Below are 23,719 nucleotides of genomic sequence, written 5' to 3'. Positions count from 1 at the left end.
TTGGTGAGTTTTATTCTATTAAAAGATTATTTCAAATTGGCAAATGTGGCACAACGTGAAATAATAGAAATCAAGAAAGAAGATTTAAAAATGTAGTAAGTGCTAACAATTTAAATGAAAAGTATTTCCCCATCTTTTGTGGCAAGGAAGGAAAGGCACACACACAGTGCTGACCTGATTTGTGATAGCTCGCGTTGCTGTGTGTATAATAGAGATGAAAATCTATCTTTGCCTGCAAAAACTGGGGGAAAAGTCTCTTGAGTTTTTAGGATCTGTAACAGTGCTAATTAATGACAACTTTCTGTGCTTTAGAGAACTAGCCCCCAAACCTGTTCATTACTGGTTATTATTTCACATGGTGAAGTCCCCTGTAGCAGCCGCATTCCCCTCGTTGCTGACGCAACTGCCCTAAGCATGGGGTAGGTCTATTAGGACCGCCCAGCATGTTGCCATTTCACCTGGAGGGTATGAAGAACACGTGCCTGAGTTCCTGAACAGCATTTCTTTCAAGGTTAAATTTAGTTCGGTGTCCAAAAAACTGCCACAGGGTTAAGCTGCCAGTCCAACATTCTAAATTTATGACAACAGGTGGGAAAGTGGCTGCCAAAGCACTTACCGAAAGTGGTTTATCTAAATGTCCAACAAGAAGGAAATAGTAAAATAAATGCCTGTTCATCCAATGGAATCTTCTACATCCATTCCAGTGATGGTGTAGAGCAACACTTATTGATAAGGAAAGATGTCTTCAGTTTTTAGTCGAGGAAGTGGATTATAGAATACTATTTAGAAAATGGTTTCCTATTTATAAAGAAGTGAATATAGATATATGCCCTTTTTTTTGCTTATATGTGATTTTGGTTTGTATACGGATTATTAACTGGAATGTTTAAATTTTTATTTTTAAAAAATAGTTTGTTATTACCTAGATCATTTTGGTTGAAAGTGACAAGTTTTCTTTTTTTTTTTTTTTTTTTTTTTTTTTTTGAGACGGAGTCTTGCTCTGTGCCCCAAGCTGGAGTGCAGTGGCGCGATATCGGCTCACTGCAAGCTCCACCCCCCGGGTTCACGCCATTCTCCCGCCTCAGCCTCCCGAGTAGCTGGGACTACAGGCGCCCGCCACCACGCCCGGCTAGTTTTTTGTATTTTTTAGTAGGGACGGGGTTTCACTGTGTTAGCCAGGATGGTCTCGATCTCCTGACCTTGTGATCCGCCCGCCTCGGACTCCCAAAGTGCTGGGATTACAGGCTTGAGCCACCGCGCCTGGCCGAAAGTGACAAGTTTTCTACTGTTAACTTAGACACCTAAGGTGGTAATTTTTGTCTCTCCCAATGTAGCAAATCACAATTGGGAAACGATGTACTCTCTTAAGGATAAAGTGGAGTTGTAAAAATATTCTTTGAACTTACACCACTATTTGAAAGATGTTGCCTTATTTGACTATTTCTTTTTCTTTAGACTATATGTGTTCTTTTGGAGTGCTTGCTAACTCCTGAAAATGTACCTTCTGACAGTCCAAAAGAAGTTTATGAAGTCTATTTTGTATTTGCTTGTATCTGGGCTTTTGGAGGCACCCTGCTACAAGATCAGGTATGTTTAGAAGTAGTTTACAGGACCAGTTTCCAGTCTTGTGTGGGACAGGGTCAGGGGGAGGTTAAAATATGTGATCCATACCTTTTTGTTATGTTATAGGTCTATACTACTTGCCCTGTTCTCTCCTAAGTCTGTGCATTCTCTGGGTAGTCCCATCCCTGATGGTTCTAACCCCAGCTGACGATGCCAAATCCATACCCTCCAGCCTGGCTGTGTCTTCTGAACTGAAAGTTCTGTGTTCCAGCTGCCTCTGGGGCTTCACCTCCAGCATGCTCTTCTACAAGAAATCCCACTCAGTGTGCCTGAGACAGACCGTCTCCTCTGCCCCATACTCCAACTTGCCCCTGCTCTTCCTTCTTTTCTTTTGCTCAGTGGTACATTCTTCCCAGTAGCTCCAGTTAAAAACGTGGGAGACATCACTCTTCCTGATTTCTGTGTCCTATGATCTCAGACCCTTTTCAGTTGCACCTGTAAAATAGCTGCCAACCCTGTTCCCTCTTCTCCATCCCTGCAGCCTAAATTCAGGGACAATGCATCTTTAGGTTGCCCTGGCTATCATAGTGTCTTACTAGCTCAGATTGCCATAACAAAATACCACAAATTGGGTGGCTGAAGCAATAGAAATTTATTTCTCACAGTTCTGGGGACTAAAAGTCCAAGATTATGGTGTCAGCATGGTTGAGTTCCGGCAAGGACTCTCTTCTCACCTTTCAGACCCCCACTTTCCCGCTGTGTCCCCAAGTGACAGAGAGAGAAAGACATACTGGTTTCTCTTTTGACGAGGACACTAAACCCATCATGAGAACCCTATATTCATGACATCGTCTAAATCTAATTATGTCCCAAGGCCGCACCACCAAATACCATCACAGTGAGGGGTAGGGCTTCAAAATATGGATTTGGGGGTGGGACATGGAGGGGGCACAATTCGGTTGTAGCATATGATAACCTTCAAATTGGTCTCCCTGTCTCCAGTCCCTCTTGCTTCTAACCAGTCTCACACACTATTCCCAGATAGTCATTTGTGAACCATAGTCAACCCTGGGCCAATTTCTTTTTTGCTGGTCTTTTTTTTTTTTTTTTTAGCTGAAAGTGAAATATTCATGCCTGTACAGATTGCTTGCATAGCCCTTTTGTGCTTCTGATTAACACTTGAGACAAACATTTGCACCAGCACACATATCCCACGAACTGCTTAGACTTTACCAAAGTGCAAAGTGGGAATTATTCAACTTTAGAAATTTGCAGATCTAATTGCCACCTTGTACCTCTATGTGTAATTTTTCTCCTGTGATCTTTACTATGATTCTTCAAACTATCCTCATTGCACAAGTAAAGTAAAGCTCAGAGGGGCAAAGTAACTTGTCCAAAGTCACACTGATGGGAAATGGCAACATCAGGATTCCCACCCGAGTTTGTCTTTCTCCAAAAGCCACACCTTCCATGGTACCTCAGGGCCTCTCATGGTTCATAGTGCTTCTATGGGTACCCCCTGAATTTTTACACGAAAAATAGATAACACGTTTTCCAGGCTTCCTTGCTCTTTCCATGTGTAAATGGGGTATTTACATTGAAAGGCATCACAGCCAAGAGTGACCTATATTGCTGTTGGTTTGCTCACTGTAGATCAGAAAATAAATGATTGATATAATCTGTTGGCCAGTTCCACTTCTCGCCACTAAGTTACCATAACTCGCGCCTATTATTATAATAATATATTTGGAATTCACTTGGCTTCCTAGATCTTATTTCAGCCATTCTCAGAAGCCAGATTCCTTCTGTAATTTCCAAGTGCTCTCTAAAGATTAGCAGCCGATACTATGTGAGTGAGAGTCAAGTGTTTGTGTCAGGGACTTCATGTGGCTTTCTCAGAGGCACGGTTTACAACATGTGTGGGTTTCTTGTTTATGGAAGCCACATGCAGACAGAAGGCAACCCTCCTCATCCACCAGATATTTCTTTCAATATTTACCACAAGTTTCCTCGCTTACTAGGACTATAAAATCAGTGGGATGTTGACAGCAGACATCTTCCCCCACCTGCTCATAACCCCTCACCTCCCTCCCAGCTGACCCTCTTAATCTTTCCAGTTTCCAAATGTATCAGCCTTCCCCCCGCTAGTTATATAAGCTAGAAGCTGGATATCACTGGCACCTTCCTTTCAGTAATTAATAGTCAACATGAGCAGCGGCAGCAGCTTAAAATTTTCAAAAGGGCTCTAACTACAAAGCATTCAAAAGACAGGCCATGATGTTGGCAATATGCGTGAAACAGACACAAGGAATGTTCTCAGGATAGCCACTTGGTAGCTTAACAAACTGAGTGCCTAATATGTGTCAGGGAATATGCTTAGAGCTTTTCATAGGGTACCTCATTTAATCTTCAAAAACAATAAAACCCTATATGGATTGGTACAACTATTCTTTTACAAATAAGGAACTGAAGCTTAGAAAGGTATATTAATCTGCTTCCAGGTACAAAGCTAACCCATGCCTCAGCCAGGTTCAAACAGCAGCTGACTGACTTAGGACCTGTGTTCTTTAGTCATTGCAGCCAACCTCCAAAACGAGTTTCAATTCAAGCTCATCTGAACTCCCATAAACCGCCATCATTTCTCACGTGGCTTCTGAAGTAGCCTCTTCACTGGGCTTTCTGTTTCTACATTTGTTCTGATAATTCATCATCCACTCAGCAGTCAGGGTGATTTTTTGAAATGCACATGAAATCATATTATACACTCCAGAGTTGAAAACACTTGAATGGCTCCTTATTGCCTTTAAGATAACATTTCAAATTTTAATTCTATTTATAAGGCCTCTGAATCTAGCCCTGCTTAGCTCTTCCTGTTTCTTCCTCTGCCACTCCCTCCCCCACTCCCCGCCCTCCCCTACCCCCCGCCTGCCACCCGCCCGCCCACCAGCTACGGGGTCCAGTTTCTTGAACACACCAAGTTCTTTCATCCCACAGGAACTTTGTATGTGCTGGACTCTTCCTGAAATGGCACTTAAAGATGACTTCCCTGAGCATCCAATTAAAATACATTGCCTCTGTTACTCTCACTTATAGCAAACCACTTTCAAGGCAACTGTTGATTTCTGCATTTGTTGACTTAGCCTCAGCTGGATGACACATCTTCATGTTCCTCCCCTCTATCTTCCCCATAAACTCCGTGAGAGGAGAGACCCTGTTTGTTTTCTTTTCTACTTTAGAACAAATGCACTTTAGTTGAATGAATTAATGAATGAAAGATTTGTCACCAAAATCATTTTGCCTATGTAGTGGTTAGGTGAAGCAAAGTTTGATGTAAAGTAAAAGTTAAATGTAGTCTGCCTACAGAGAATGGTGCCAGATAAGTGATATCATCTGAACTGTCCTGGCTCAAGACCAACTTTTATAGGATGAAGAAATGTCTTCTGCCACCAATCTGAAAATAATTTAAATGAACTTAAATGCATAACTCAGGCATGGGGTGGTAGAAGGATGCTCTCAGCTGGTTTGGAAGATGGTGGGGCAAGCTCTCCCTGCAAACACTGATCACACCCCCCTGCCCAATTTATAGGCCATAATCCATGACAGAGGGACATCAAAGTAAAAGCAGGTTTAAAAACTTCTCTGGGGAAAAAATCACAGTTGAAGTCATAGATAAAAATGAGATTGCTGAAAGCAGTAGATACACACAGTATTTTTAAAAGTTCATCAAACTCACTTTGTCAGGTCATGCTATGGATATAGGATACACTGGGCCAGGTCTCCTGTGGATATAAGAGGCACTGAGCCAGGTAATCCTATGAATACAAGAGTCACTGGGGCAGGTCATCTGTGCATATGGGGGTAACTGGGCCAGGTCGTCTGTGGATATGGGAGTAACTGGGCCAGGTCTCCTGTGGATGGATAGAGGTGTCACTGGACCAGGTCATCATGTGGCTATGGCAGTGACTGGACAGATCATCCTATGGATATAGGAGTCACTGGGCCAGATTATCCTGTGGATATAGGAGTCACTGGGTCAGGTCAGGTCATCCTGTGGACATGGGCATCACTGGGGCAGGTCATCCTGTGGACATGGGCATCACTGGGCCAGGTCATCCTGTTGATATAGAAGGGTTTTTCTAGTTGTTGCACACAGTTGTCCTCCTCTTTATTTTCCAAACCCTAATCTAGCAGTAAATTACTTATATCTATACTCATATTAAAACAAGCACCTCCCAGTAAAGAGAGTCTGTTTCGTGCTACTATGAATCTCTCTGGAGGCTGAAAGTTGGTCCCTATGCAGTTTTCAACTACAACCCTTAGATTTGGTCTGGTGGGAAAACAGGTCCATGTGTTTCTCCATTCCTCCATCTTTCATGGCAGGGATTCCCAGGTTTAGAATTCCAGAGATCAACAGAGTTTCAATAATGATGTGTAGGAATGGTATAGAGTTGCCAGTTGTTTACTTTTCTAAGCAAGAGCATTTATAAAAATAACTATTTATCACCATAATTTTATAAGGGAAAATTATTTTATTATTGAAAGGGCCAGGAAAGCTATAAGCTCAGAACAAAGGACAGTATTTAAATCAAATAATGTTATTAATTTTTTAAAAGTACTCCATTCTTATTTTTCCCATTTTCCCATAAATTGGTGTGAACATTGGTAGAAGTGAACACCACTGTTCAATAGTGACTACCTAGCACAGTAATTTCCATAATATGTTGTCATTAGATTGAATAACCAACAGATAATCTGGCATTCACCTAACTTTACCTTGCTTTTTAAGTTAATTATTTCACAAAATTTGTGCTTGATGGGTATATGGTAGTTTTAGGCTTCTACTCCTATGATAATTTGTTTCTTGTTTTTTTTTCATAGTTTTAATTACCTTTGAGTCTACAATAAGTATTTCTCTTGTTCTCCTTAGCTTTCTGATTATCAAGCTGACTTCAGCCGGTGGTGGCAGAAAGAGATGAAAGCAGTGAAATTTCCATCCCAGGGAACAATCTTTGATTATTATGTGGACCACAAAACGAAGAAATTATTGCCTTGGGCTGACAAAATTGCCCAATTTACTATGGATCCAGATGTGCCTCTGCAGGTAGGTGTGTGGAACATAGCAATTGTATTAGTCCATTTTCATATTGCTATATATATTTTTTAAAAACCCTGAAGCTGGGTAATTTATAAAGAAAAGAGGTTTAATTGGCTCATGATTCCACAGGCTGCCCAGGAAGCATGATGCTGGCATCTGCTGGGTTTCTGGGAAGGCCTCAAGAGATCACAGGGGAAGGGGAAGCAGACACTTCACTTGGCCAAGGCGGGAACAAGAGAGACTGAGGGGGCAGGTGCTGCACACTTTTAAATGACCAGATCTCATGAGAGTGAATTCACTATCATGAGAACAGTACCAAGATGGATGGTGCTAAACCATTTATGAGAAACTGCCCCCATGACCCAGTCACGCCCCCACCAGGCCCCAACTCCAACATTGTGAATTACAATTCAACTTGAGATTTGGTGGGGTCACGGATCCAAACCACATCACCAATATTCAAGTGAAGTGTGCTGATGTGATCCCTTTAAAAAAAAAATCTTTTTTTTTCTTTCTTGCCTGATGAATAAGTTATTGTGTTAATATGCTCAGCATATGACATATATCACTGGGAGAGAAGAATCGCAGCTATAAGAATGCTTAGTGAGATGGCTGTTATATTTCTGCATCCTCTTTTTAAAAAATAGTACAGCTTAAATCTGCAATAACTATAAAATATAAAGAAATAATTTCTTTATATTTTCCTAGAAACTTTGTGAGTTTGTAAACATTGAAGGCATATTTCTGTTCAGTGATTCTTTCTTCTGAACTTATTGTAAATTTCTTAGATAGTGCTTTTCACATATAACTTTCTTCTTATACCCTCCAGCTATCAAATGAATATGTTTAATCTCCTCACATTTCAAAGTCACGTGACAGCTGATGCTCCAAATGAAACTTTCTCTCTTCACTGTTTCTTTGCATAGATCACTCTTCTACATTTCCCTTAGATTCAGTTATTCTTTGATCATCTTATTCTGCCTCAATGTGTTTTCCTTTTCATTTTATTTCTTCCTCGAAATCATGTCATTCTGATTCATTTTGGAGCTTATTATTTTGGGAGTGCTGTATGAGTGGCATATAGGTGATTTCTGTGGCATTTATTAGGAGGCAGTTAGTGCCAAATAACAGAAAGCCCAGTGCATTCATTTCCTGGAGCTGCCATAACAAAAGACCAAAGACCAGGTGGCATAAACAGTAAAAACGTGTTTTTCTCTTAGTTCTAGAGGCTAGAAGTCCAAGATGGAGATACCAAGGGGTTTTGTTTCTCCTGTGGCCTCTCTCCTCAGTTTGCTGATAGGCATCTCTTGCTGTGACCTCACATAGCCTTTTCTCTTTGTGCACATTCATGGTCACTGTCTCCCTGTATGTCTAAATTTCCTCTTCTCCTAAGGACACCAGTCACATTGGATAAGGGCCTACCCTAATAGCCTCATTTTAACTTAATTATCTCTTTTATAAGTCCTATTCCCAAATACAGTCACATTCTGAGGTATGAGGGGTTGAGGCTTTAAGGGATTAATTTTGGAGGAGACATAATTCAGCCTGTAATAATGTGCCCTCTTGACTCCCAAAATTCAAGTCCTACTAACATACAAAATATATTCACCCATTCCAACAGCCCAAAATTCTTTTTTTTTTTTTTTTTTTTTTTTTGAGACAGTCTCACTCTGTTGCCCAGGCTGGAGTACAATGGTGCAATCTTGGCTCACTGCAACCTCTGCCTCCCGGTTTCAAGCAGTTCACCTGCCTCAGCCTCCCTAGTAGATGGGATTACAGGCACCCCACCACCATGCCCGGCTAATTTTTGTATTTTTAGTAGAGACAGGGTTTCACCAAGTTGGCCAGGCTGGTCTTGAACTCCTGACCTCAAGTGATCCACCCACCTTGGCTTCCCAAAGTGCTAGGATCACAGCCATGAGCCACCACACCCAGCCTACCAACAGCCCAGAATTCTTAATCCATTCTAGTATCAACTCTAAGTCCCAAATATAATCCAAATATCATCTACATGATACATTTCATCTATCAATTCATGAAATAAATTGAGGTACAATTCATCCTGGGCAGAATTCCTCTCTAGCTGTGAACTTACAAAACCAGAGAAGTTACCTGCTTGCAAAATACAGTGGTAGAACAGGCATAGGATAGACCTTTCCATTCGTAAAGGGAGAAATCAGAAGTCCAAAACTTAGCAGAGCAAATTCCTTTAGATTCTTAAGACTTCAGAATAATCTTCTTTGGCTCAGTGCCCTATACCAGGGCCCACTGGGATGATGGCCCTGCCTCTGGACCCATTGAGGCGGCAGTGTTGCCCTTGAGGGCAACCCCACCTCCATGGCCTTGGGCAGCAGCCCTGTCCCTGGGGCACTGGGCAATAGCATCCTAGCTCACTGACAGAAGTAGTGACCCCACTCCCTGAAAGTGAGGGAGAAATAGCTTCATCTCCCTGATCTGTACCTTTTGGGCCAGTGATGGCATCAGTGGATGTTCTGCTGATCTCTGAATTGCCGTTGGAGTTACTTTCCCTTTTCTTGGAGGTTAATACACATTTGCAGCCAGGTTGCTAAATTGTCTTGTCCTGTAGAACCTAGAATTCTCACCTTCCTTCATTTTGTCCTGTTTTCATCCTCTGTACCCCAAGCTGGCAATATTTCTGCTGGTATAACCACATCTGTATCTCTGACTTCTTTTGAAATAGCTGATTTTGTCTAAGAATTACACTCATAATTTCTTTATGGAGTCATCTTCTGGCCACACTTTGGTATTCTCTCCAGAATACACTTTCTCATGTTCTGCATATGGAGATGCTGAGAATTTCCCAAATCTTTTAGTTCCTTTCTGCTTAACAGTTACTTCTTCAATATGTCTTTCACCTCTTTAATTTTGCCAGCAATAAGGAGAAACTAGGTCACACCTTCAACACTTTTCTTAGAAATCTCCTCAGTTAAGTACTTGAGCGAATCACTCACAGATTCTATCTTCCACAGAACACTAGAATGCAATTCAGCCATGTTCTTTGCCACTTTATGACAAGAATTGCTTTTCTGCCAGTGTCAAGTAGCATGTTCCTTATTACCATCTGAGGCCTCACCAGAAGCCTCTTTAATGTCCATATTTCCATCAACAATCTCTTCAATGCAATCTAGGCATTTTCTTGCCTGCGCCTTAAGGCTATTCTATCCTGTTTTCTTATGCTGTTCCAAAGTCACTTCCACTTTTTTAGGTATCTGTTACAACAGCAGCCCACTTCTCAAAATCAAAATCTGTGTTAACCATGATGAGATACCACCTCACACCTGTTAGAATGTCTGTTATCAAAAAGATGAAAGATAACAAGTGTTGTCAAGAAAAATGAGAAAATGGAACCTTTGTACACTGTTGGTGAGAATATCAATTAGTACAGCCATTATGGAAAACAGTATGGAGGTTCCTCAAATTAAAAATTGAGCTACCGTATAATCTAGCAATCCCACTTCTGGGTGTATATCCTAAGGAAACAAAATATCTGCACTCACATATTTACTGCAGCAGTATTCACAATAGCCAAGATATGGAGTTAACCTAAGTGTCCATCAATGGATGAACGGACAAAAAAAATGAGGTTCATACACACAATGGCATATAGGTTGAGCATCTCTAATTCAAAAATCTAAAATGTTCCAAAATTGAAAACTTAGAGGGCTGACATGATGCTCAAAGAAAATGTTCATTGGAATAGTTTGCATTTCAGATTAGGAATGCTCAACCAGTAAGTATAATGCAAATATCCCAAAACCCCCAAAAATTGAAATCCAGAGTACTTGTGATCACAAGCATTTCAGATAAGGAATATTCAACTTGTACCATTCAGTCTTTACAAAGAAGGAAATCCTGTCCTTTGCAGCAACTTGGATGAACCTGGAGTACATTAAGTGAAATAAGTCAGACACAGACAAATACTGCATGATCTCACTTATTTGTGAAATTTTAAAAGTTGAACTCATAGAAGTGGAGAGTGGTATGGTGGCTACCAGGGGCTGGAGTTAGGAGGTTGGGGAGATGTTGGTCAAAGAATACAAAATTTCAGTTAGGCAGGAGAAATAAGTTCAAGAGATTTGTTGTACATGGTAACTATAGTTAATAACAATGTATAGTATTTTTAAAAAGCCATTAAGAGAAAAAATTGTAAGTATTCTTCCCATAAAAAGTAAACACGTGGAGCTGGGTACGGTGGCTCACACCTATAATCCCAGCACTTTGGGAGGCTGAGGCAGGTGGATCACCTGAGGTCAGGAGTTCAAGACCAACCTGGCCAACATGGCGAAACCGTCTCTACTAAAAATACAAAAAATAGCTGGGCGTGGTGGCATGTGCCTGTAATCCCAGCTACATGGGAGGCTGAGGCAGGAGAATTGCTTGAACCTGGGAGACAGAGGTTACAGTGAGCCAAGATTGCACCATTGCACTCCAGCCTGGGCAACAAGGGTGAAAATATCTCAGGAAAAAAAAAAAAAACCTGGCAGGGCACGGTGGCTCAAGCCTGTAATCCCAGCACTTTGGGAGGCCGAGATGGGCGGATCACGAGGTCAGGAGATCGAGACCATCCTGGCTAACACAGTGAAACCCCGTCTCTACTAAAAATACAAAAAACTAGCCGGGCGTGGTGGCGGCGCCTGTAGTCCCAGCTACTCGGGAGGTTGAGGCAGGAGAATGGCGGGAACCCGGGAGGCGGAGCTTGCAGTGAGCTGAGATCCGGCCACTGCACTCCAGCCTGGGCGACAGCGCAAGACTCCGTCTCAAAAAAAAAAAAAAAAAAAAAAAAAAAACCTATGTGAATTGTAAGTGTATGTTAATTTGCTGGATTTAGCCATTTTACAATGTATACATATTTCAAAGTATCAGGTTATACACAATAAATATATATAATTTTGTCAATTAAAAATTAACTTTTTTTAAAAAAAAGCATATTTTAGCTCTGTGATCCAAAAAAATTAATTATAGTTGTAACCTAGAGAAACCCAACCACACATACAAAGATGATCATGGTCATGTTGTTCCTGACAACAACCAAAAAAAGGAAAATTGAAAAACTAAGTTGTATTAGTAGAATGGAAATCTACACAGCAGTAAGCAAAATTACCTAGACCTAGATACACCAATATGAGCATATCTCAAAAGTATAATGTTGATTGAAAAAAGCAAACTACAGAATAATCTGTATATTCTGAAACTGGTTGCATAAATTTACAAATAAGAATTCAAACAAACAAGCAAATCTGTACAGTAGTCCCTCACTTATCCATGGCTTGGCTTTCTGAGGTTTTGGCTACCTGTGGTCAACAGTGGTCCAAAAATATTCAATGGAATATTCCAAAGATAAGCAATTTATAAGTTAAATTGCACACTGATCTGAGTAGCAGAATGAAATCTCGTGCCACCCCACTTCATCCCACCCAGGATGGTAACCATCCCTTCATCCAGCTGTCTTGGTGACCAGGTCAATTATTGCGTATTGCAGTGCTTGTGTTCAAGTAACCCTTCTTTTACATAATAATGACCCAAAGTGCAAGAATAGTGCTGCTGACAGAATTGTTCTACTTTATTATTGTTAATCTCTTAGTGTACCTCATTTATAAATTAAACTTCATCATAGGTATACAGGTATAGGAAAAAACAGTATATATAGGGTTCTGTACCATCTGTGGTTTCAGGCATTCCCTGGGTGCCTTGGCACATACCTCGCCCAGGTTAAAGGAGGACAACTGTATTAGTTTGCTAGGGCTGCCATAACAAAATCCCATAGACTGGGCAACTTCAACAACAGAAGTTTCTTTCTTCACAGCTCTAAGCTCAAGATGTCAGCAAGTTTGGCTTCTCCTGAAGCCTCACTCCTCATAGCCACTTTCTCTCTGCATCCTCACATGGCTTTTCTCTGTGCATATGTATCCCTGATGTCTCCCTGTGGGTTCAAATTTTCTTATAAGGACACCTATCAGATTGGATTAGGACTCAGTCTAATGGCTTCATTTTAACTTAATCGCCCCTTTAAAGCCTCTGTCTCCAAATACAGTCTCATTCTGAAATACCGGGGTTAGGACTTTATGACATGAATGTTGTGGGGACACAACATTATCAGCCTGTAATATTACTCCAGTATGACTTCATCCTAACTCATTTACATCTGCAGCAACCCTATTCCCAAATAACATCACATTCTGAGATACTGCAGATTAGGACTTGAACATAGAAATTTGGGGAGGAGACAGTTCAACCCCAAACAATGAGGAAATTTATTATTTCACAAACAAGGAATTCAGAGGTCGAATAACCACAATGCAGATTAATTCTGTGACTTGGCGGCATCACCAAGGATTCTGATCATCCCGTCTTTCTGTACTGCTCTTCTTAACATTGACTTGAATTTAAGACAGTCATCCCTTTTGTCTCAAGATGTCTCTAGTGGTTCCAGAAAACAACTTCAAAGAAGGCAGGGACTTTCTCATATCTTTTTATTAAGAGTGAGGAAACCTTCCTCAGAAGTCTGGAGCTGACTGCCTCCTGCATCTAATTCTACAGACTGGGCCATGTGCCACCTCTAATCCAGTCTCAGGCCTCGGCAGCGGGGCTGCTGTGATAGGCTTTGATGAGTCCTCACATCCTGCAGGAGCCAGGCAGAGCTTCCTGTGGAGCACATGGCTATGTGGGGGAGGGGTGAGGACTTGGACAAAGTGGGGTCTTTCCCAACAAAGAAGAAGCAGGGAAGGCCGGGCGCAGTGACTTAGCCTATAATCCCAGCGCTTTGGGAGGTCAAGTTGGGTTGGGTCACCTGAGGCCAGGAATTTGAGACTAGCCTGGCCAACATTGTAAAATCTCTTCTCTACTAAAAATACAAAAAATTAACTGGGCGTGGTGGCTGGTGCCTGCAGTCTCAGCTACTTGGGAGGCTGAGGCAGAGAATCGCTTAAACTCAGGAGGCAGAGGTTGCAGTGAGCCAAGATCGTGCCATTGCACTCCAGCCTGAGCAACAAGAGCGAGACTCCATTTCAAAAAAAAAAAAAAGAAGTCAAAAGTGTTGGCTCCATCTACTTTATCTATTTGAAAATCTTGCTTTTTGTTCAAGCTACCTAGAATTCAGCTATCTACAAGTATGATCTAGCTGGTTGAAGGCTGAGAACCTGTAATCAACCAAGAACTGCTGAAGACCTGAAAACTGCTATCACAAGGTTGATGCACCTTAGTGATGATATCTTGTATTCAACAGAGAACCTATGAGCAGTTTGTGCTCTTTCTTTCCACACAGTTGTACTAAATGTGATTACTTAATTAACAGCGTCTTAATATAGTGGAAGATAACCATAGGCAGTCAATAATAATAGAAATACTAATATTATGCTGTTATATGTCAAGCGCTTTACTGAATGCTGTACATAAAGCAATCCTTATAGCAACCTTCTAAGGCAGGGACTGTCACTAGCTCCCCCCCCCCCTTTTTTTTTAAACATATGGAGAAACAGGCACGAAGAGAAGAAATATATCCACAGCTATACAGGTAGTAAGTATAGGATGACCAACAGTTCTAGTTTGACTGGGATTAAAGGAGTTTCAGGAACATTGGACTTTAAATTTTAAAACTGGGAAATCCCTAGCAAACTAACAAGAGTTGGTCACACTAAAACAAGCAAAGCAGGATTCACAGCCAGGCAGCCTGGCTCCAGAGTCCATGCTCTGAAGAGCATTCTATGTGTAGATAAGAGAGAGGTCAGGCTCTGACAGACTTGGGTTTGAATCGAAGTACTGCCACTTACTAGTAACCATGACCTTGACCAAGTCAGTTATGTTCTTTTAGCTTTAGTTTCATCACCTCTGAAATAAAAATAGCAACTGTCTTTATAGGTTTGTTATGGGTGTCTTATGACATTATGCATGTAAAGTGCTTAGCATGGTACCTGCCACACCTACATACTTATTTCCCAGTAAGTGTGAATTATTGGTATTAGTATATGAAAAAAGGCCAGCAGACAAATTTAAAAGCAAATGATGACAACTAGCAGCAAGAAAGGAGAAAAAAATATGAGATGCAGCTCAAATGTTTATTAAAGAGTAGTCTAGAACTGTTTAATGTAGCACAGAACAGTTCTGTCTTTTAGTAAACCCTAAGAGTATCGCTGAATTAAAATGAAGTTCTAGAGTACATGTTCAGTCATGAAGATGATCTTGAATTGTGTATAAAATATTCAGTTGGGTCAGCCTTGGTGGCTCACACCTGTGATCCTAGCACTTTGGGGTGCTGAGGCAGGTGATCGCTTCAGCCCAGGCGTTTGAGACCAGTCTGGGCAACATGGCAAAACCCTGTCTCTACAAAAAATACAAAATAATTATCTGGGCATGGTGGTGCATGCCTGTAGTCCCAGCTACTTGGGAGGCTGAGGTGAGAGAATAACCTGAGCTCAGGAAGTCGAGGCTGCAGTTAGCCATGATCATGCCACCGCACTCCAGCCTGGGTGTAGGAGTGAGACCCTGTCTCAAAAAAAAAAGTCATTAAAAAAACTCATGGGGCTGGGCACGGTGGCTCATGCCTGTAATCCCAGCACTTTGGGAGGCCGAGGCAGGGAGATCACAAGGTCAGGAGATCAAGACCATCCTGGCTAACACGGTGAAACCTCGTTTTACTAAAAATACAAAAAATTAGCCAGGTGTGGTGGCAGGTGCCTGTATTCCCAGCAACTTGGGAGGCTGAGGTGGGAGAATAACCTGAGCTCAGGAAGTCAAGGCTGCAGTGAGCCATGATCACACCACTGCACTCCAGCCTGGGTGACAGAGTGAGACTCCATCTCAAAAACAACAACAACAAAAAACAAAAAACAAAAGAAAACCTCACAATATTCCATTGTGTGTAGTATATGCTAGCCAGGTAGAGAAGAATTGCATCCATTATAGACTTTATGTGGATTTCTTACAAACAATATGAATCTTGCAGGTAGATTCTCCCCTACTTTTAAATTTGAACACCAAGAAATGCAACAAATCATTAATTATCTTTTGTATTTTGAGTTTTGTTTTGGTGCCAAAACCCAGAATCACCTATCTTTTAATCACTGAGGAAAATTCTGTTTACTGCATATCTACATCTACTTCTTGTTCTGATCTTACATTGTAATGTGTTCCCTGAGTTTGATTTTTATTTATTTGTGTTCCGGTAAGCCACTTCAAATTGTTTGTAAAGTAATATAGTGCATAAATAGCCAATTTTTGAAACATAAAAATTAAGTTTTAGTTTTTAACAAAGCAAGGCATGATATGTTTCAAATGTGTTTTGGTTTCTTCATATTCTACTTAAAAGCCATCATTTCTCCCTAAACTGGTCTCTTCCCACACTGAACTCCTTTAGCATGCTGAATCATTTAGCCATTTAATCTAATGAGGCCAAGGAATTGGTCCCCATTTTCGTTTGTGTGTGTCTTGACTTCTCGAACATTTTCTCATCTCCTGAAATGTTGTAGATAGTTTCTTATATGTTTACTGTATTCCCTTCTGTGCTTACCACAATGTTGGGTAGGGTAGGTATTCTGAAATAAGGAGCCTTGGGGGCTAGTACTTAATTTGGAAATGATAAATCAGTTGTTTACTTTATGGTACGTTGATGGCATTATCTAATTGCTCTCCTCAAGCTACAAAGTCTGAACAACGACCATTCAAAACTGAAAATAAGGTGGAATCTCTCCCATTGGGTGCTAATCTGAACTATGAATTATTTGGATCTCAATTCTAAAGTGACTGTGTTGAGTTTGATAAATAATTTTGAAATGCCTCTCGCTCACATGAGCTTGCTCTCTCTTTCTGATTTTTGTTCCATTCTGTTTCTCCTCCCAGACAGTTCTGGTTCACACATCAGAGACAATTCGTCTTAGATATTTCATGGAGTTGTTGCTTGAGAAAGGAAAACCTCTAATGCTAGTAGGAAATGCAGGAGTGGGAAAAACAGTCTTTGTAGGTGACACATTGGCAAGTCTCTCTCAGGATTACATAGTATCACGTGTGCCTTTCAACTACTACACAACATCCGCAGCTCTGCAAAGTAAGTGCACCTGTTTATTTTCCAGAAACAAGGGATCAAAAATCATCAAGGTGGGAACATGTGGCCCAAAAGACTAATAATACCTTTCCCTAGAATTTAGAGTGGTTGCTTGGGCCTCAGACGAATTCGTACTTATCATCCTTGTTAAATATACGTTCTTTAAATATTGTTGTGATTTTGGCTTTTTATGTCACTCGTGGCTTTATTTGGGTGATTATGCTTTAGAGCAGCAAGAATATACATCAGTAGTGTTAATGTGGTACCTCAAAACCACTGGTTGCCTTTAATTGTATGGAGTCTTACCAATATAAGGGTATACTCAAGGAGGTATGTTCTGGCTACTTTTTCAAGTAAGAGATTAATTTAGGATAAATTCATTAAAACTGAGTAAATGACAGAACCAAGAGGCATTAATGGAATCTTAAAGTCACTAGAACTAATTTTGAACTACTGAATAACTAATCAATGTAATCAAAAGAACCTCACAGATCTGGGGCATTCCCAGAGTTAGGTAGGGTGAGCAAGAGACATGGGAAGTAGAGGGGAAATCACAGAGCTGATGTTGGAAAGCCAGTCACTCTCCAGCAGGGAAAGGGGGCTCTGTTGGGGGGCAGCCAAACTCTCTGAGGTCCAGTTGTTTATTAAAACCATTGAGTTGTCCTGAATGTGGGTTTCCGAGGTGTCTGTTTATATGTGGATATATGTTGTTTTCTTAGCTATATCAGTGGAGACTAATAATACTAAAAAATACAAAAAACTAGCCAGGCGAGGTGGCGGGCGCCTGTAGTCCCAGCTACTCGGGAGGCTGAGGCAAGAGAATGGCGTAAACCCGGGAGGCGGAGCTTGCAGCGAGCTGAGATCCGGCCACTGCACCCCAGCCTGGGCGACAGAGCGAGACTCCATCTCAAAAAATAATAATAATAATAATACATTTTCTTACTCATTGACCTCATTAACAGCCAATAGTGATTTTTCTATCAACTTTTGATTAGTCATTTGGTCTTATCTTTATGAATGGAACCCTTAGAAAGTCAACTCAAGCCAGGTGTGGTGGTACATGCTGGTAGTCCCAGCTATTCAGGAGGCTGAGGTCGGAGGATTGTTTGAGCCCAGGAGTTTGAGTCCAGCTTGGGAAATGTATTGAGATACCTGTCCCCCAAAAAGAGCCAGTTATTTCATTCATCTCTTCAGAAAATACATATTATTTACCTACTTTTTCCCAAGCATTGTGTGGGGTATATGTTTTTCATTTGCAGATATGAAAGAGAGACTCTATGATTTATAAATGGAAGATTAGACTACAGTTCAGTAGTTGAACAAATTACTTGACTATGATGTGAGGGCATCTTGCTAATTCCTAAAAGGAATACAGGCATGAATAAGATTTAGAGATGGCCTATTAGTATGAGGAGTAGAAAGAGCTATGATTGTCAGTATACTTCTAAAGAGAATTATGGTTTCAAACATTTGAGTTGGGGCGACAATTGGGCAAAGAAGAAGATTAGGATAGAAGGACCAGCTTAAGGAAAGACATGGAAGAAAGAAAATTGTGGGACACAGTCAATGAATTGAATCTCTGTAATGCCTGAAGCATGGTGATTGGGTGGAAGATACGGAAAAGGCTAAGCTATTGATGTGGAGTTATACTGCAGATAGGGTGACCACCTATCCAGTTCGCCAAAAGACCAAAGTGTTTTCTGGAACATGGGACTTGTAGTGTTAAAACTGGAACGGTCCCAGGCAACCACTGATGGTTGATCACACCAACTGGAGAGAATGCTGAGACACAAAATGAGGGGATTGTGAACTATTGATAGGGAAGCAAGTAACTGACAAGTTGGGCACTGTCTTTTGAGAAGAGAGATCTGAGGTGGGGAGATCAGTCCCCCTGAATAGTATAAGAGCTATATGTAATGTGACCCTGGACCAGAGTTGTAGAAAAGGAGGTGGCAAGTTAGGAACATATGGAAATGACATGAAGTACCATTTATAGGCTGTGGTTGGAAAACACGGGACTAGGAGAGAGAGATTACTGGGAGGCTTTGCATCTGGCTGACTGGGCGTGTTAACCCCATAAGCAAGAGCACAGAGGCAAAAGGGAAGAGGTGAATTATGAGTGAGGAAGAGAAGATGTTAAGCTGAGTTGGAAAAGAGGCAGATTTAGTGTTGGCTGAACGTTGGATGGTAATGGCTAGTAAGAATTAGTGCTCAGCAAGTGTTTGGAAATGTGGGTCTGCCTCTTGGAAAAGGTGTTTATTTATTGTATGATTCTTTGTTCATTCATTCGTTTGTTTGCTCGTTTTAAAAAAGTATTTGTTGTGGCCATTGTCGGTGGTATAGCAACGAATATGACATAGTTCCTTGGTCTCAAAATACTTACAGTCTGTTTGGAGAGTCAACAAATAATTAGATACTACATCTCAGACACACACTGTTCTGGATTTCCTTCACCCAGGACTTTAAAAAATAGACACAAAGTCATATAGACATAGGAAGAAATGTAACTTTATTTATACACGGATGGTGTCTACATTGTGGATAGTGTCTACGTACACTGTTCTTGTGCTTCTGCACTCCAGCCACCTAAGAAGACAGGTATGGGAGACTTTCCTGAGCTGTTCTCAGACTCTCCTGCAGAGATGATAAGAGAAGAGAACTGAGAGACCAGGCCATAGCTGGACTAGCAGTGGCCATATAGAATGGGTACAGGGGAGGAAGTACACAGATCAGGAGTTGGGTTGTTTCAGCTGTGATGGACAAGGTGATGTCATGCTGCATATGTTGCAGTCTCCATAAAGGAGAGGTGGAGTGACTTCTGGCAACAGGAGGGAGATTGGCAGGAGAGCATGACACAAAAGGAGGGGCCAGAGACACATCTCAGGTCTCTTAACCTATGAAGAGGTGATACCTGAAACCATGGGGTAGATGAAATCAACAGAAGAAGGTAAGAACAAGATAAAAATGACTAAACAGAACATTTACATTCTATTGATTGGTGGACAGAAATATATGTTTATTTCAGAAATTCTTGAGAAACCCCTAGAGAAAAAAGCTGGTCATAACTATGGTCCTGGAGGAAATAAAAAATTGATTTATTTTATCGATGACATGAACATGCCTGAAGTGGACTTATATGGCACTGTTCAGCCTCATACCCTGATCCGGCAGCATATTGATTATGGACATTGGTAAGCAATTCTCTGTAGTTTACTCTCTCCCAAAATCTGATAATTATTATGTATAATAATTATGGATGAATTATTATGAATAATTATTATGGATGAATTCAAGTGGAATTATCACCAGTTTCTTCTAAGGAATATCTTTTGGGTTTACTTTGTATCTCTTTTCATTATATTAAATGGAATAGTTTCCCTTTGTATCTTTGGAAGATTGGATTGAAAAGTATCTCAGAAATGTTAAGACTGTCCAGAAATCACGTCCTCTTTAAGTGTTAACTCACACCAAATTATTTAAGAGAAACTTGATCAGATTTGGCAGGGTGTAAATGTTTGGGCACTGTAGTCATCAATCCCTGACAGTTAACTATAGGGACAGCCCCCAGCCCATCCATTGGAATCTTGCTGTGGATACAAGGTAGTTTCTACAGAGTAACATGAGAATCAATAAGCAGTAATAGTTTATATTGATGCAGCTCTTGATCTTGATTTTGGCATCAAAGGAGTTAAGTCACCTTCAGTTTTTTGAGCTTCAGTTTTGATGTCTCTCAAATAAGTCTCACAAGGTCAACCTCACAGAGTGATTATAAAGATAAGGAGATAATCTGTGATGAAGTCCTTTATGAACTGTTATATTTTGTTGTTTTGTCATCTCCAGTTTTTGGATTTAAGGTTCTATTTTCTGTCTTTCAGGTATGATAGACAGAAGGTGATGCTTAAAGAAATCCACAACTGCCAGTATGTCGCCTGCATGAATCCGATGGTGGGCAGCTTCACCATCAATCCTAGGCTACAGGTAGGGTGTTGAATACTGCACTCAAAAACTGTAGATCTGTATTGTATTGCTTTTGAGTACAGATTAGGATTCCTATGGGACATCTGATTAAGCATGTTTTTCATGGCAGCTGTACCATATTTTATTCCCACTAACAATAGACAGGGGTTCTAATAAGCCTTTTTGTTTTAATTAGTAGACTTTACTTTTTATATCAAAGTTTATAGCAAAATCAGCTGGAAGTACAAATAATTCCTATGTACTCTCTTAATGCCCCCACTTGTTTTACCCTATTATTAACATCTTGCATTAGTTGCAATGATCAGCCAATACTGACACAGTATTATTAACTGAAGTTCAGAGTTTACATTGGAATTCCTTCTTTCTATTATATATTCCATGGGTTTTGACAGATGTATAATGACAAGTATCATCTGTTAACAATATCATATAGAATAGTGTCACTGCCCCAAAATCTCTGTACTCAACCAATTCATTCCTCTCTCTTTTCCCTCTGAGTCCCTGGTAACAATTGATCTTTTGTCTTTTCTTTACTATTATTATTGTTGTAAAATATATGTTACATAAAATTTACCACATTAACCATTTCAAGTGTACAGTTCAATAATATTAACTACATACATAATGTTGGGCAGCCAAGATCACCACCCATCTCCATAACTTCGTCTTGTGAAACTGAAACTCTGTATCCATTGAGCTCCCCTTTTTCTCCTCCCCACTTTCCCCTGGCAACCACCATTCTACTTTCTGTGTCTATGATTTTGGCTATTTTAAGTACCTCATATAAGTGGAATTATCCAGTATTTGTCTTTTTGTGGCTGGCTTATTTCACTTAGCATAATATCCAGGGTTCATCCAGTTGTGGCATGTTGCAGAATTTTTTCCCTGTTTGAGACTGAGTCATATTCTAGTACATGTATTTACCACATTTGCCTTAGTCATTCATTCGTTGATGGACACTTGGGTTGCTCTCACACTTTGGCTAATGTAAATAATGCTGCTGTGAACATGGGTGAACAAATATATCTTCAAGATCCTGCTTTTAATTCTTTGGGGTGTACACCCAGCAATACAATTAATGAATTGTATCAGAATTCTACTTTTAATTTTTTGAGAAATCATGATACTGTTTTCCATGACAACTATACCTTATTTTATTCCCTATCGACAGTGCATCAGAGTCCCAGTTTCTCTACATCCTCACACACATTTATTTTCTGTTTTGTTTTATTTTTTGACAGCAATCATGCTATTGAGTGTGAGGCAGTATCTCGTAGTTATGATTTGCATTTTCCCAGTGATTAGTGATGTTTTTATGTGCTTGTTGTTCATTCTTGTATCTTCTTTGGAGAAATGTCTATTCAAGTCTTGTGCTCATGTTTAAATTGGGTTATTTTGTTGTCATTGAGTTTTAGGAGGCCTCAATGTATTCTGGATATTAATCCCTTAAGCACTGATATTTTTTCTGTTTCTATAAATTTTGCCTTTTCCAGAATTTCATGTAGTGAGAATCGTAGGATATGTAGTCTTTCCAAATAGGCTTTTTTTCACTTAGCTTAACTGTGCACTTAAGATTTCTCCATGTCTTTCCATGGCTTGATAGTGCATCTCTTTTTATTGCTGAACAGTAGTCACTGTATGAATGCATCACAGCTTGTTTGTCCGTTCATCTGCTGAAGGACACCTTGGTTGCTTTCACTTTTGACAATCATGAAGGAAGCTGCTACAAACATTTGTGTGCAGGTTCTGTGTACGCATATAAGCTTTTTAATCATGACAACAGAAACAGCTACCACCAACATACATTCAGTAGCATACAGTGGTTGCTTATTCATCTGGACTCAGCTGAGACTGAGCTCAGTGACTGCTGATCTTGGCTGGGCTCATCTGTGCATGCTAGGGATAAACTGTCAGTTAATTTGATGTGGCTTTGGCTGGAGTAACTGTGACAACATGGCCCTGCTTTATGTGTCTCTCGTACTTTAGGGCCTGTAGAGTTTATGGCAAAGTCAGAGGCTTAACAAAGTAAGTAGAAATACACACCTCTGACAACGACTGGCACACTGTCACTTCCACCTCCTTCTGTTGGCTTAAGTAAATCACATGGCCTGCCCCAGAGTCAGAGTGGAACACTGAAAAGCTACATGGTAATGGGCCTGGATACAGGGAGGAGTGAAAAAATCAGGTCTTTGCAATTTTCTGATACAACCGTAATCTTTACACTCTTATATTTGTTTTTCTTTTCAGAGACATTTCACAGTGTTTGCATTCAATTTTCCATCTTTGGATGCACTAAACACCATCTATGGCCAAATCTTTAGTTTCCACTTCCAACGGCAAGCATTTGCTCCATCAGTTCTCAGGAGTGGCCCCACTTTGATCCAGGCAACAATAGCATTCCATCAGACAATGATGTGTAACTTTTTACCCACGGCTATTAAATTCCACTACATCTTTAATCTGAGAGATTTATCAAACGTCTTCCAGGTACCTTGACTGCTCTATGTTATGCCTCTTGAGTAGACAAATAATTATAATACTATGTATTAGCCCACTTTTTGTGTCACTGTAGAGAAACACCTGAGGCTGGGTAATTTATAAAGAAAGGAGGTTTAACTGCTTATGGTTCTGCAGGCTGGACTAGCATGGCCCCAGCATCTGCTTCTGGTGAGGGCCTCAGGAGCTGACAATCATGGTGGAAGGTCATGGGGAGCCAGTATTTCACATTTTGCATGGCAAGAGCAGGAGCAAGAGAGTGAGTCGGGGCAGGTCCCCAAACTTTTAAACAACCAGATCTTGTATGAACTAACTGAGTGAGAATTCACTTATTACAGAGGGGATGGTCTAACCTTTCATGAAGGATCTGCCCCCATGATTCAATCACCTCCCACCAGGCCCCTCCTCCAACACTGGGAATCACATTTCAACATGAGATTTGGAGGGGCACACATCCAAACCATGCCATACTGTTAACGGTGTTCATTTATAAAACGGCTTAAAACTATGGTTATATACTTTCATATGTATTC

At 40.6% G+C, this 23,719-nt stretch overlaps 1 protein-coding gene across 1 annotated transcript in view; it reads left to right on the top strand.

Annotated features, from left to right (window-relative positions):
* Window positions 1-23,719, top strand: part of DNAH11 (dynein axonemal heavy chain 11) — a 370,125-nt gene that overhangs the window by 174,110 nt on the left and 172,296 nt on the right. Inside the window, exons 44-49 of the mRNA XM_038004732.2 lie at window positions 1,456-1,587; window positions 6,491-6,664; window positions 16,511-16,715; window positions 19,738-19,903; window positions 20,588-20,690; window positions 22,938-23,177. Coding sequence (XP_037860660.2) covers window positions 1,456-1,587; window positions 6,491-6,664; window positions 16,511-16,715; window positions 19,738-19,903; window positions 20,588-20,690; window positions 22,938-23,177 — 1,020 coding nt within the window. The remainder of the gene's footprint in view (window positions 1-1,455; window positions 1,588-6,490; window positions 6,665-16,510; window positions 16,716-19,737; window positions 19,904-20,587; window positions 20,691-22,937; window positions 23,178-23,719) is intronic.

Source organism: Chlorocebus sabaeus, chromosome 21, assembly GCF_047675955.1.
Source record: "Chlorocebus sabaeus isolate Y175 chromosome 21, mChlSab1.0.hap1, whole genome shotgun sequence".
Taxonomy (NCBI): Eukaryota; Metazoa; Chordata; class Mammalia; order Primates; family Cercopithecidae; genus Chlorocebus; species Chlorocebus sabaeus.
The sequence above is the reverse complement of the archived record's forward strand: the minus strand, read 5'-3'. Positions and strand labels throughout refer to the sequence as shown.